Source organism: Lacerta agilis, chromosome 4 (assembly GCF_009819535.1).
Source record: "Lacerta agilis isolate rLacAgi1 chromosome 4, rLacAgi1.pri, whole genome shotgun sequence".
In the NCBI taxonomy this organism is placed as follows: domain Eukaryota; kingdom Metazoa; phylum Chordata; class Lepidosauria; order Squamata; family Lacertidae; genus Lacerta; species Lacerta agilis.
The window spans coordinates 18,694,324-18,708,382 of record NC_046315.1 but is presented as its reverse complement, the minus strand read 5'-3'; the positions used below and the strand labels follow the sequence as shown (position 1 = coordinate 18,708,382).

General features: G+C 39.7%; 1 protein-coding gene across 1 annotated transcript in view; it reads right to left on the bottom strand.

The window, feature by feature from the left end:
• DYNC2H1 (dynein cytoplasmic 2 heavy chain 1) overlaps positions 1-14,059 on the bottom strand; it is a 139,761-nt gene that overhangs the window by 30,580 nt on the left and 95,122 nt on the right. Inside the window, exons 77-82 of the mRNA XM_033146197.1 lie at positions 12,586-12,711; positions 11,798-11,908; positions 11,195-11,350; positions 9,971-10,046; positions 8,633-8,844; positions 7,782-7,886 (exon numbers count right to left, since the gene is read on the bottom strand). Of these exons, the coding sequence (XP_033002088.1) occupies positions 7,782-7,886; positions 8,633-8,844; positions 9,971-10,046; positions 11,195-11,350; positions 11,798-11,908; positions 12,586-12,711 (786 nt within the window). The remainder of the gene's footprint in view (positions 1-7,781; positions 7,887-8,632; positions 8,845-9,970; positions 10,047-11,194; positions 11,351-11,797; positions 11,909-12,585; positions 12,712-14,059) is intronic.

The window sequence follows — 14,059 nt, the reverse complement described above, 5'->3', positions numbered from 1 at the left end:
TAGATTGGCAAGCTGACACAAGTGTTGTTAACCAGCTCTCCTTGTCCTACCATGAGAGAACCATATCTGAGGGAGTGTGGAAGAAACTGGCTGGATCAGGTCCATAATTTGCAGTACAAATCATGTTACATGGAAGGAAACCTTCAGTCAACATACTTCCAGAAAAGAATGCTAAAGACTTAAGCCCTAATGTTAAAATCCTTTGTCTCTTGTAATTTGACATTCCTGAAAATGAATTGTTTGTCTTTTGGGAAGCTTCCTGGTGCTTAGTTAGATTTAATGTTTGTATTAAGTTAAGTATTTAAATCGAGGGTTACATGAAATCCAACATTTTACAAATGTTTAAAAAAGAAAACTGGGATTCTTTCCATAAGCCTGCCATGAAATGTGTTTTTAAGTACGAAAAATTAAACTGCATAAGCTTCCTCATTGCTTTCACCAAATGCCATTTACATTTTTTATCATTTATTTACTTATATCACTGAGAACTTGACTAAGGATCTGTTAGCATGAAACAGAACTAAAGATTCGTAACTACAATAATGGCACTCTTTGTCAGGATAGTGAATATTATGAGAACATAGATTGTTTCAGTATCCTTCCAATATGCATTCTAGTCTTGTGCATGTCCAAACTATAATTTATGGCAGTGATTTGCAAGATGAGGTTTTTACTAAGTATCAGAAGTAAAATGTGCAGGCTTTATACTATGTCAAGGAACTGCATCAGCATATTTTTCAAGGGAATTAGGTCTTAAAAGCTTGAATACAAATCACAGGAGACATGCTAGCTTATGCAATTTTAACTTAAGCAAACTAAAAGCGAACCTCTCTGTCACAGTGAAAAACCCATTCATTCTGCCAGCTGTGAATATGAATATCATCAAAGTTCAAAACTATGTGCCACTTGTTTCTGTGAAGAGGCCATGTACTGCATTTTATTAGGAATACAGTCAGTTAGTCTTTATCTGTATATAACTGTAAGTCATTATAAATAAGCCTAAAATGAAAAGGAGACCAACACGCAAACTGATGCATATACTGTGTGTAAATAAACCAAGGGAGTACATTCATTTGTACTGTCCCAGTTACAAAACACAGGGAGACATAGACCCAGTTTGCACCCCTCCTTGCACCTAAGAAACTTGTCACACATGCAATGCCACTAGATGTTCCATGGGTAGGTAAAATGTTTGAACAGGGCATGTTGTTGTTCAGTCGTTCAGTCGTGTCCGACTCTTCGTGACCCCATGGACCAGAGCACGCCAGGCACGTCTATCCTTCACTACCTCTCGCAGTTTGGCCAAACTCATGTTAGTAGCTTCGAGAACACTGTCCAACCATCTCATCCTCTGCCATCCCCTTCTCCTTGTGCCCTCCATCTTTCCTAACATCAGGGTCTTTTCTAGGGAGTCTTCTCTTCTCATGAGGTGGCCAAAGTACTGGAGCCTCAACTTCAGGATCTGTCCTTCTAGTGAGCATTCAGGGCTGATTTCTTTGAGAATGGATAGGTTTAATCTTCTTGCAGTCCATGGGACTCTCAAGAGTATCCTCCAGCACCATAATTCAAAAGCATCAATTCTTCGGCGATCAGCCTTCTTGATGGTCCAGCTCTCACTTCCGTACATTACTACTGGGAAGACCATAGCTTTAACTATACGGACCTTTGTCGGCAAGGTGATGTCTTTGCTTTTTAAGATGCTGTCTAGGTTTTTCATTGCTTTTCTCCCAAGAAGCAGGCGTCTTCTAATTTCATGACTGCTGTCACCATCTGCAGTGATCATGGAACCCAGGAAAGTGAAATCTCTCACTGCCTCCATTTCTTCCCCTTCTATTTGCCAGGAGGTGATGGGACCAGTGGCCATGATCTTAGTTTTTTTGATGTTGAGCTTCAGACCATATCTTGCGCTCTCCTCTTTCACCCTCATTAAAAGGTTCTTTAATTCCTCCTCATTTCTGCCATCAAGGTAGTATCATCAGCATATCTGAGGTTGTTGATATTTTTTCCGGCAGTCTTAATTCCGGTTTGGGATTCATCCAGTCCAGCCTTTCGCATGATGAATTCTGCATATAAGTTAAATAAACAGGGAGACAATATACAGCCTTGTCGTACTCCTTTCCCAATTTTGAACCAATCAGTTGTTCCATATCCAGTTCTAACTGTAGCTTCTTGTCCCACATAGAGATTTCTCAGAAGACAAATGAGGTGATCCAGCACTCCCATTTCTTTAAGAATTTGCCATAGTTTGCTGTGGTCGACACAGTCAAATGCTTTTGCGTAGTCAATGAAGCAGAAGTAGATGTTTTTCTGGAACTCTCTAGCTTTCTCCATAATCCAGCACATGTTTGCAATTTGGTCTCTGGTTCCTCTGCCCCTTCGAAATCCAGCTTGCACTTCTGGGAGTTCTCGGTCCACATACTGCTTAAGCCTCTCTTGTAGAATTTTAAGCATAACCTTACTAGCGTGTGAAATGAGTGCAATTGTGCGGTAGTTGGAGCATTCTTTGGCACTGCCCTTCTTTGGGATTGGGATGTAGACTGATCTTCTCCAATCCTCTGGCCACTGCTGAGTTTTCCAAACTTGCTGGTACATTGAGTGTAGCACCTTAGCAGCAGCATCTTTTAAAATTTTAAATAGTTCAGCTGGAATATCATCACTTCCACTGGCCTTGTTGTTAGCAAGGCTTTCTAAGGCCCATTTGACTTCAATCTCCAGGGCATATGCATGTAAAATACAGCATATGAAGGTCTACAGATCACATTGATATACTAGATAATATCCATTATTTGGCCATAAAGTCTGGGCCTACAATTGATTTTATACATGAACGCTGTAATGAAGCATTACACCCAGGACTGAAGGAGGAAGGTTCTGCCAGTTGGGAAGGAGGGAAGGCACTTTCTAGCTCCCCCACCATACAATAAAGTGATGATGAGTCAAATCATATTCAAGCTGCCTCTCTAGTACTGGAAGCTAAACCATGGCTTGCCTTAATATCAGTTTAGCCTCAGTTATGCTGTTTTCTCTTCCAAACAAACCACAAGCAGTAAGTCCAGAACAAACCTTGGTTAATGCTTGTAAGGACGTTCAGTGGTTGCTCATGAGTAAAAGCCAAACGCAGAACTTCTAAACTAAGTTCTTTATTGTGCACAGCTATATACAGTGGAACTGAAATCAAACGTCCATCTCAATCGTCTGCAGAGCCCTGGAATGAGGACTTCCGACTCTTCGTCCAGCAAAACAGGTGCGGAATTCTAAACCCATGCCTCCCTCTTCCACGTCCTTCCTGCCTCCTATCTCGGAGTGTGGGAACCTGACCCCTTTCCCAGCTCTCCCCACGGTGTGGAGGCTCTGCTATCCTCTCAGAGCCCCTGCACCGCCTTCCTGCCTCCACTCCTCCCTCCTCGCTAGAGGAATGATCGCTTCCTGTGCTGTCTGGGGAGGAGGAGCTGGAAAGCAGCTTGGGGGGTTCTCTGTACCGTAGACGCTCCCGCGACCCTTCCAGCCTCGGGGAGGGGGGTTTCCTGACAATGTTCATTGTTTGTCTGGAGCAAAGCAAACCACAAGCTCTGATTTGGATGTAACACAAAGCCAAACCAATGCTTCACTCCCAGTATTGGGCAGCAGCAGGAGCGGGGCAGGGCGGGAGGGGGCTGAAATGGCCAGCATGTTCTCACTGTGCACCAACATGTAGCATGCAGGTGGGTCCAGAACATTGATGCAACACCAGTACACTGGTAAAGCACCAAACACACTTGACAGAACCCTATGTTCAATTTCATCAAGTAATTGTGTTGTGGCAGTGTTTTATGAATGTGCACTGTGCACAACTACACATGTGCAAATTATGGCTCTAAAGAAGCTGGATGCAATCACAAATACAATCACATAAAATTGCTTTTGTGGTGTTTTTCAGTTTGTACAAGTGCACATATAATGTGAAACTCAGACAAAGAAACTGAAAGCTGAGGGAAAGCGAGCATGCAAAGTGCTCTGTATAGTACCTTGTACAGAAATCAGAGATTTAAAAAGGTACAATGTAGAATTCCAAATGCATTTGTTCCACTGAGGAAGCAAGTGCAAGTAAAACCAGACTCTAAAATCTAGGATGAAGCCCTCAATATGAGATTCACATAAAGTTGACAGTAACGGAGGTAATGAATGTGTTGTCTATTGTGTTTAGGCCACACACACGTAAGCACTGGTTGACTAGGATTCCATGGTTTTGCTTCTGAGAAAGGCATTGCTTAGAAATAAGCAATCTTCAGCCAGCTTTCCTCAACAGAGGGCAATCAGCTCTTCAAATTACTTTGGATATATATGATTCAGGATAAGGAGATGGTACCATTTCGAGAAACAACCAGCTGTTTGGTTAAGAATTTTTCTTTTTCTTTTAGTAATGCTTGTTGTCAAGTATGAACTGGGTCATGGTGTAGTCCAAGCGATAATTCCATATGTGAAATCTCAGTATCTTTATACCAGAATTTAAACTAACATGGGCTAAGGGCAGGTTTCACTTTTTCCTAGTCATTTTTCATTATTATAAAAATGCACACCTTATTAATCAAAGACTTATAACTACTGTATTATCTGCTGTAAATGGCTGTTGTAACATGATGCAATGTTTCAAGGGCATCGTAAAGTATCTTTATGGCAGGAATTTGCAACGCTGAGGCTCAGAGCCGAGTTCAAAACTCCATATGGCAATAAGATAATTGAGTGTATGATTGAATAATAAAAAGCAAACAGTGCTTTATAAATGATTTCTGTATCCTCCAATTATGTGGACTAGAAGTAGAACAGTGTGAATTTCATGCTTCAGGTCACGTTTATGAAATGGTAATTTGCAGAGATACTTGCATACAGTGATAATCGTGTCTGTGTGCATTTATATACCAAAGGCACATATGCAGAATGTCACTAACATTGCTTAGACAGAATACTAGAGTTTTGCTTCTGACTGACCATGCCACTCAGTTCGGAAATGCATTTGTGATGCAGTAAGATTTCAAAGGGGATCCCATGACTCTGCAGTATGCTGCATTGTGCTGCAGCGTATATTTGTATTCTGCATCAAAGAAGGGCCAGCATGCTTCAACAATGGCTTTCCATGCAAAAACACATTACAATTGAAATATAAAAAGCGAGAAATAAAAATGATTGTTTAAATGGTTAATTAAAGGATCACCAACATGACACTTTCTATTTACTTTTTGTTTAGGGTGAAATGCTTATAATCAGTCTCGTTTACAGCAAAATGCATCCTGAAATAACCACCCCTTAATTCAGTTCACCTTTCTTATATGTTAAAGTAATTTATCAGAGGGCTGGGTCTCCTGATAAAACAGGGGCTTTTCTACTGATTCCGCTTACATATATCTTGTAAGAGTAATTGTGTACAGTATTTCTTCAGTTAAGCAGCAGTGAATTGAACTCAGACTTTGGTAAGCTGCAAATGGGCTCACAAAGTGAACAAAACAGTAAGGCTATGACTCTTTTCTTGTCAAAAATGATTTACGGCTATTAATTGTCAATTAATCTTCATTAAATCTCAGAGTAACTCATTATACCTCAGTGTAACTGAGCTCTAACACAGACATTCCAAACATTTTTCACAGAATAAGGATTGCATTTTCCTGTTCTTTTTGAATCGGAGAACAGTGCACTCAATACCCATCTCTCATGGATGGTTCAGGAGGATACCATGGTTGATGCTATCCAAAAGTCACCAAGATCTAGTAAGACCAACAAGGTCACATTTCCCCTCTCACTTTCACTCTCAGCGCAACCAAGACAGATTCAGCCCCAAACGTGGGACTGAACCCAGTTTGGAGTGGATCTAGATAGTCAGTTTCCTCCAGAATGCCTTAGACAGCACTATAGTAAGTTTTGTTTCATCTTTGAATTAAATTTGCCGTCATTTTTTCCCCATTTCTTTCTGTTACCACCAGAATCAGAACATTAGAAAATACACCAGATTTAATGGAACTCATGTATGAACAAGGTAAACTGATACACAGCTCTTTTATGGCCATCTTTATGGTTTGTCTGTTGAGATGTTAGCTGCAAAAGCATGTATCAGAAGCTAGCAGATTCTCACCTTCAATCTGCCTGGTGGAGAAGTGAATGCACACCACCAAAAGCAGCACTTTAATTGACTTACCCCAAATAGAAATACATTAAACAATTGACTGGAGTCTAACATTGCACTCTAATCACTGTTGCAGAACCTTCTTTTGAGTATTTGTGCTGACAAGCAACTCAATTTGCAATTAATATTGTCTGCACGCCACCTCAAACTTTGAGCAGTGTAAGATTCCAAGGTTCCAGGTGCGAAGGACAGCAAAGACTGGTGTCTTTATGATATATGGCTTATTTACACACACACACGTATACAACCTGAGCCTATGATGGAGGGGTTCACAACATTAACACCCCAAGAGGGTTTTGCTTCTTCCAGAGCCACAGCCATGGATTCTAGAAGAAATGTGGCATAGCTCTGGCTCCCATCTGTCCAGCCTGCAAGTTTCTAATTGTCTATCATTAACTAGTTGAAGTAACTACTACATGATAGTATTTTGTTTTAGGAAAAATTAGCTCAGCATATTTAAAGTTTAGAGTTAGAAAGTATGTATTGGAAGATAGCTTTTCTAGCTGCAATCCCCTTTTTGTATCTTAAAATAAAGCTGCAATCCCCCACCCATTCACCTGGTTCTAAGCCCCACTGAACATGGTGAGACTTACTTCTGAGTAGAGAGACATATGATTTCACTGTAAAACTGATAACTATTTTCCATTCTCTGGCCATAGATCTGGATGTGTTTCAATTGTTCTAATTGTGTGGGTTCTTCCAATGTACCTGGACATATTCTAGCTAGTTATACAAACAATTCACATGAGGAATGTTTTGCCTGCTAAGTTTACTGGGGGAAAAATCTTTAATGTAGCTTGGAAATATTAAAAAAAAACCTACCTAATATTTGATAGCATATGATTTCATAAGATTCTAGGTAGCTGGACTACCACTAATATCATGAGGAGTGAAATCTTCACAAAATTACAGAAGGGGTCTTTATCATCACACTTCCAATTACAGTGGTACCGCGGGTTACATACGCTTCAGGTTACATACTCCGCTAACCCAGAAATAACGCTTCAGGTTAAGAACTTTGCTTCAGGATAAGAAGAGAAATCATGCTCTGGCGGCGCAGCAGCAGTGGGAGGTCCCATTAGCTAAAGTGGTGCTTCAGGTTAAGAACATTTTCAGGTTAAGAACGGACCTCCGGAACAAATTAAATATGTAACCAGGGGTACAACTGTACTGTGATATATCAACATGAGAGAACCAAAGTTCCCCAAATCTATAGCAGAGCGGGTGTCCATGACTCTACTGACAGATAAGATTTCCTCCTCATATGAAGAGAGAAATTCCTTCTATATAGAGAGTCCTGGATAAGACAGAAGAAGCAACCAACACCTTCCTTATATTCATAGGATCAGCATCGTCTATACAACACAGGTTCAACACAACTGTTCTGAGTATGAAGAGGCATCAGATCCTTTATCTGAATCTCATCACCTTTGATCAATTATCCCTCAGAATGAATTATTTTCCTTACTTTTCCCTAAAAAAGGGAATGAGCCTGGAAGCAATAGATCTCACTATCACAGTGAACCCTGTAAGCTTTTTTTTAACAGATATGATCTTTTTAGCAAGTGACATTTGACATCTTGATAATAAACAAACAAACAAACAAACAAACAAACAAACACATGCTTACTAGAGAACTGGTCATTCGTTGAGATGAGCGAGCAATGTTGGCAGGCAAGCCAAAGAAATCAGGTTTATCATCTTCTGGAAGACTTTCAATAACATGACGGTAATCCTATACAAAAAGGAAAACTGGTATTCAATGTGTTATTAAAAAATCTCTGATCACTCTTATTTTAATGAAAGGAAGTGAAACATGTGGGTAACATACTTGGGAAATAAATTTCAGATTTAGATTTCAGTCTTTTAGTTAAGTTCTTAGCCAGCTTTCTGAATACACTAATAAATATATAATTTTGAATGTGCCCTTAGATATGGTTGCTATCATTAATCAATCAAAGTGACACAAAATTAATTTCTTTAACTTTATAAGTTTAAACTTGATAATAAACGTAACTAACAATAAAATAATTAGTGCTATAATCCTATATACATTTCCTTGGGAGTAAGTCTGAGTGAGCTCAATTCAATTTACTTCTGAGTAAAAATTCTTAGAATAATATGGTGATTAACAGTAAATCAACAAGAGTTGTTTTTAAAATGCAGCTTATCATGTGCTCAAATCAGGAAAAGACGTCCGATGATTACCCACAATCCAAAAAACCATGAGCCCAGCATTTGTATTTTTTATAGCTGTACTACTAGTTCTGACAGAATAAGGTAGCTATAAGTCTCTAATTCTGAGATTCTCTCAGTTCTGGTCAGCTTTCAGCATGCCAGCAGCCATAATAAAACTAGTCTTTAATAGTACTAAAGTTGGTCCACAATTAAGCAACAAGAAGCATAATCACCTTCCAATTTAATAAAGCCAAAGAAAATTAATATTATTTTAACATCTGATAAGAAGGGACACATACTCACCAATATATTGCAGGAGCTAGGGAGAGTGATGGAATATGGAAATCTGCTCATCTTCTTGCCCCGGAAATTTGAGTCAGCAATGACTCTGGAATTAAAAAACTGTTCCAGGTATGATCTAAGGACTCTCATATCAAAGTAATTATCTATACGACCTCCATAAATAGCATTTTCCAATAAACCATGCACGAATTCCCACTGAAAATCTTTGGCGCCTGTAAATTATTAAATATAAAGCATGTAAAAATATGGCACAATGGCTTGGTTTCGGATTTCATCATTAAAGCAATCTTTAATACTGTGGGCAAATATATTCTGCCATGCAGTGACTCATGTCTACTGCAGATGACCTAATGTTTTCATTTAACTATGACATTACCTCCATTATAGATCCCTAAGGAGCCTTAACCATTTTGGCCTGAGGGACATTAGATAGTCCCTCTTTCCTTATAGCAAATCATAAGTATCCCCAGCAGCTGAGGATACACTCTAGAAAGTGAAATCTATACAGTGGTACCTCAGTTTACGAACTTAATCCGTTCCGGAAGTCCATTCTTAAACCAAAACCGTTCTTAAACCGAGGTGCGCTTTCCCTAATGAGGCCTCCCACTGCCGGTGCCCTTCCACCATTCAGATTCCGTTCTTAGACCGAGGTAAAGTTCTTAAACCAAGGTACCACTGTATATCAAATAAGAGAATGTAAAGACAATTTCTTGGAGCATGTTCCATTAGAACCCTCCCCTTCTCCAAAGTGCAGTAGGAAGGAGAGACAGACACTTCAAATGGAGATTCCTTTTTTTCTTACTTGTTTACCTTCCTTCCCCAGTCTCAACACAAACCTTCTACTTAAACTTTCTTTGTGTGTCTTTTTAACGTGCTGTTGTGGCTCTGCCTAACTTGGCAGCTATCTGTTTAATTTCCAAGTGATCTATTTTCAGATGTGTTGAGAAGAAAAGCGTGACAGAGAAAAATAGTCTGGCTGGGATTTTTGGGAAGTTCATTCAAAGTTATCTGAATAACTACACATTTTTATAAAAATTCCCACATTCTTTTCCAAAGATTTTCTTATATGGAGAAAATTCATGAATTTTTAATGTAAATATGCTCGCGAACTATTTAAGAATTAGTTTTAAATTACCCTCTGAGGAAAGTCTTGTTTTGAATTAGGACAATAAACAGTATTTTGCATCAATGGCTTTGGTGCTTCCCTAGTCTTTTCCGCAATTGTTAGCCTTCCATTCCTTGTTACGTTCAAATATGGGAAGCTCACATGGATTTATGGTTTTAGCAAAATGAAGTCAGACAATGAAATCAGAGTTCCCTGAGAACAAGATGACTCACCTTCAAAGAGTCTGTCAATAATGTCATACCCTGCACGAAGATCAGATAAAGAAAATTCATAAAATTTGGTCCAGCCCTGTAAGAGAAAAGGCAGTTTCTAATACTCATTATTAAATGTGCATGGCCATACGATGATAAGAAAATGTTCAAAACTATGTCCCATGTGAAATTGCAGAAACATAGTAAAAAAAATGTAAAAGAAAACAGTACTAAGGTACCCTAGACCAAAAACATACTACAGGTCTGAGTGAATTATTACTGACCAGTAAATAATGAAAGAACTTCCAAAACAGTCTGCTAACCTATAGATTACCATCACCCAGATTTCTAGGACTGCTAGCTGTCGCAGAAAGACACACAACACACTCAACTTCTGTGCTGTTCAGGCCCTACATGCAAGGCAATGTTTCTGAGCAATGCAGAGATCCAGAATTCTAAATTAATTTACAATGCTTTTAGCTTGAATTTTGGGAAGAAGAAAAACCCCTTAACATTGAGGAATAATGTTGTTTTCAAATGCTTTAAAATTCGAAGGTGTGTGTGGGGGGGGGGCAAGTGTGTAGATCCAAATTAATCACAGGGGCACCACACAAGTCAACAAGGCAGGGTTAGCTTTGGCAAGTGAGGAAAGAGTCTTATTTCATTTAAGTCATGGTGACCTCCCAAAGTAAAATAAGAGCAAGTATCAATTTTGTGGGGTTAAAAAAACACCCCACACTTGTCCTGGACAGCTTTCTCCAGGCATAGTTCCAAATCAAGCAAATTGTAAGAATTTATGACAGCTGCATGGCCTGCAGGCATTTAAAACAGCTTCTTTCAACCAAAACTCCAGTTTGGGAAAACAAACCCCAGTTACTACATTGTAACAGTTCATTTTAGTACAAGTAAACAGTGGAAGCTAGTGGGGTTTATCATGGGGATCTTCTGTTAGGTGGACATGGAACAACAGCTATTATATGAAACAAGCTGGTTCTTTATAAAGCTTCTCCCATACAACAGAAATAAAATGTTAGCTTACAAAAAAATAAAAGTTCACTGAATTCAATTAGATCTACCCACCCACCCCTTACTTTTTCAGCACTGGTCTTTATGGTTCAATGTTTACAATCGAGACAGGGAAAGTTTGCAATTTATTTTAATATAAAAGAATACATCTGAAATGAAAGGAAACAATTAGTAACTGAAAAACAAGATAAAAACATGAGCAATGAGTAAGACGCATACCTGAGGGATATAATTCCTTCGTTCTTGACATGCAGCATGAAACCAAGCCAGGCTAAAGAGAGCATGGGCTCGAGACAAATTGCCTTTTTTGCTAATTTGCTCTGGACTCCAAGATTCATATGTTCGCAGTAAGTTCTTTTTCAGGCCTGGAGGTGCCTATGGAAGAAAAAGTCTTAGTATAAAAATTATATCTGCAAGCAGGAGTCGTGCAATAGGGCTTTACCATTCCTGTGCTCTCTCCTTCCTGCTACAGCCAACTGGGACACACAGCAAGGGACACAAAGAGCTACAAGGAGATAAGGACTGGCAAAAACTGAGTGCAGGAAGTTTGCCCCCTTGCACAATCTGACTCCAAATGGTTTTTGCCGATTCTCCCTTCACGCTGCAGCCTTCATAGCCAAGAACTTTCCTGAGGGTCCCCAACTCCCAGAAGAGGTTTTTCAAGGGCTGCAGTGGGAAAGAAGGCACAGGAAACCCCAAATTCCCCACTGGACATCTGCTCATATAACTCAGAATACAACCCTATGTGTGGCTTTAGGTGCCAATTTATTTGTTAATTCCCCACTATGTTATATTTTGCTACCGGTAGTAATTTAATCTTGCCTCATATGTTATCTTCAGACTTGATTGAAGCAAAATAGTAGAAAATTTAGAATGGACTTCAGCAGTCAGCCAAAGACGAAAACCAGGCTGGGGTTGCAGATTATTCAGTTCCTGTAGAAAAGAAATGTATTCATATAAACAAAGTTAAGCAATACCACTGATGCACACGATTCCTGTCTGAAAACTTTGGGCAATAATTGATATTTTAACACACCAAAAGGTATTAGTGGAAGCACAAGCCTTATTCATCCAAAAATAATTTCAGATGAACTTTAGTGTTGACTTAAGCAAAGGGCGGGAATAAGCCAGGATCTGAAACTATGGTTTGGTCTTGGCTTGTTGTCACAAACTATTGTTTTAAAAAAACAATTTCCATGAATTTGGATGTTATTGGGAACTGCAGTTATCTTAAAACTCACAGTAAAAGCTTTCAATCTTCTGTTTCATGTAGAACAGGAGAACAGTAGGAAGAATGGAAGCACAAGGTTTGTGCTGACTCATTCACATAGTGGGAAAACAAAGTTTCTGGTTATGTCTGAACTCAGCTTCCAATAGATTCCGCTCTTCTTTTGTTGTTTGTGCCCTTGGAGCACAGCACATTTTTCTAGGAAGCTGAAATATGTCATTTTTTCCTAAGGAAATTCAATGCATAGTATTTCAATGGTTTAGCATTTTTTAAAGAAATAAATTTTGAATTATACATTGGGGAGGCACCATATTCTTTTCAATGCATAGGGCTTCTGGAGATCTTAATCTGGCCCTGCTGCTGAATATGTGTATTCTCTTACCTTTTCTAATATGGGAAGCCATGACACAACCAGATGCAAATTCTTCAAGCAGAGCCATTCTCCATTTCGTGCACATTCTTTTACAGTTTGAATAGCTAGATCAGCTTGGCCCTGGCCCATAGCAACCTACAAAAGACAATCAAATGTTCTAGTTTATCATGGAAATATGGTTTTATGTATAGTTTTTTAATTTTTTTAGCTATGTTTTATCTCCAATTTCATTTATAGATTGCTTGGAGAGATTTTTAAATAAACAGAATTCCCACACTATGACACTGTGAAAATGCACAATATGGTAAGTTTAGAATTGCTATTGGCAGTTATTTTTGAATCATTTTGGATCACATCATCTCTAGTTAATCTCAATCTCCATAGTTAATGGAGACAGATTGCAGCTCTGTTGGTCTCATTTACATTTGTTCTGTGCCTTTATTCTATACAAAATTATTTCAGTGTAAGCTGAAGGATCCTTCCTCTTCATATTACATCTTATTTTTATTAGAGGGAAGCAGAATAGCAAGTTAACACAGCTTCCATCAGTCTTTGCATAGTGTTGTGCGTCTTTTCATTTGGAAGATCTAGTTTTTAGCAGCCAAATATATTAAAGTAGACTTTCAGAAGAAAATATGACAAACAGGAAAGGATTTCTGTTTCATTCCAGTATATTTATTAATAAAACTTGTATAAAAATACAGGGACAAGTGTTTAGAAAGGCTAACCCCAGGAGAGGCAAGGTTTGTGGGCGTGGCAACACTGCCCAGCACTGCTGCGCTTGCAAGCAGGGAGAAAAAACCAACGGAGTGGTGGGAAGGGGGGAAGCAAAGCTTCAAACCCCGCAGAAAAATCACGCAGCGGCGACGACACTTGGACTCTATCCCCAGCTGGCACAGTACATAGAACCAAGGCTGGATCCTCCTGCTAGTGCTAGCCACTGAGGCTTAAAGCAGCTTGAACTGCGCCAACCCCCCAACGTTCAGCTGTTCCTTCTCGCCACCCCACCAGGGAATAAAACCTCAAGCGAGCGCTGAAGCAGCTCGCAACAAGATGTTGAGAAGTCTGTTCATTCAGCAGTGAGTACACAAGCCCGTGTCACTGCGATGGTGCTGATGCGGCGAGGAGCAGGGGAAACAACAGCGTGCAAAAAAACGGTGCAGCTGGGGAGCAGAGCAAAGCAGGAGGGATTCCCGCCTGTGTCCTGCTTAAATAGGGCAGGACACACCCCCAAGCCGACCGGATTGGTCAGCGTGGGAGTGACGAGGTTGGGAATCCCCCTATCGCACAGGGGCTGAGCTCTCAGCCCCTGTGCACGTGGAAGGGCCGTGACTGCCCCCAACCCCACCTCCTCTTCAGGGCAGAAGTGGCTTTCTGTTTCATTCCAGTATATTTATTAATAAAACTTGTATAAAAATAGTGCATTTCCTGGCCCAATTCAAGCTGCTGGCTTTAAAGTGATAAATGTTTAGGGCACAGAGTA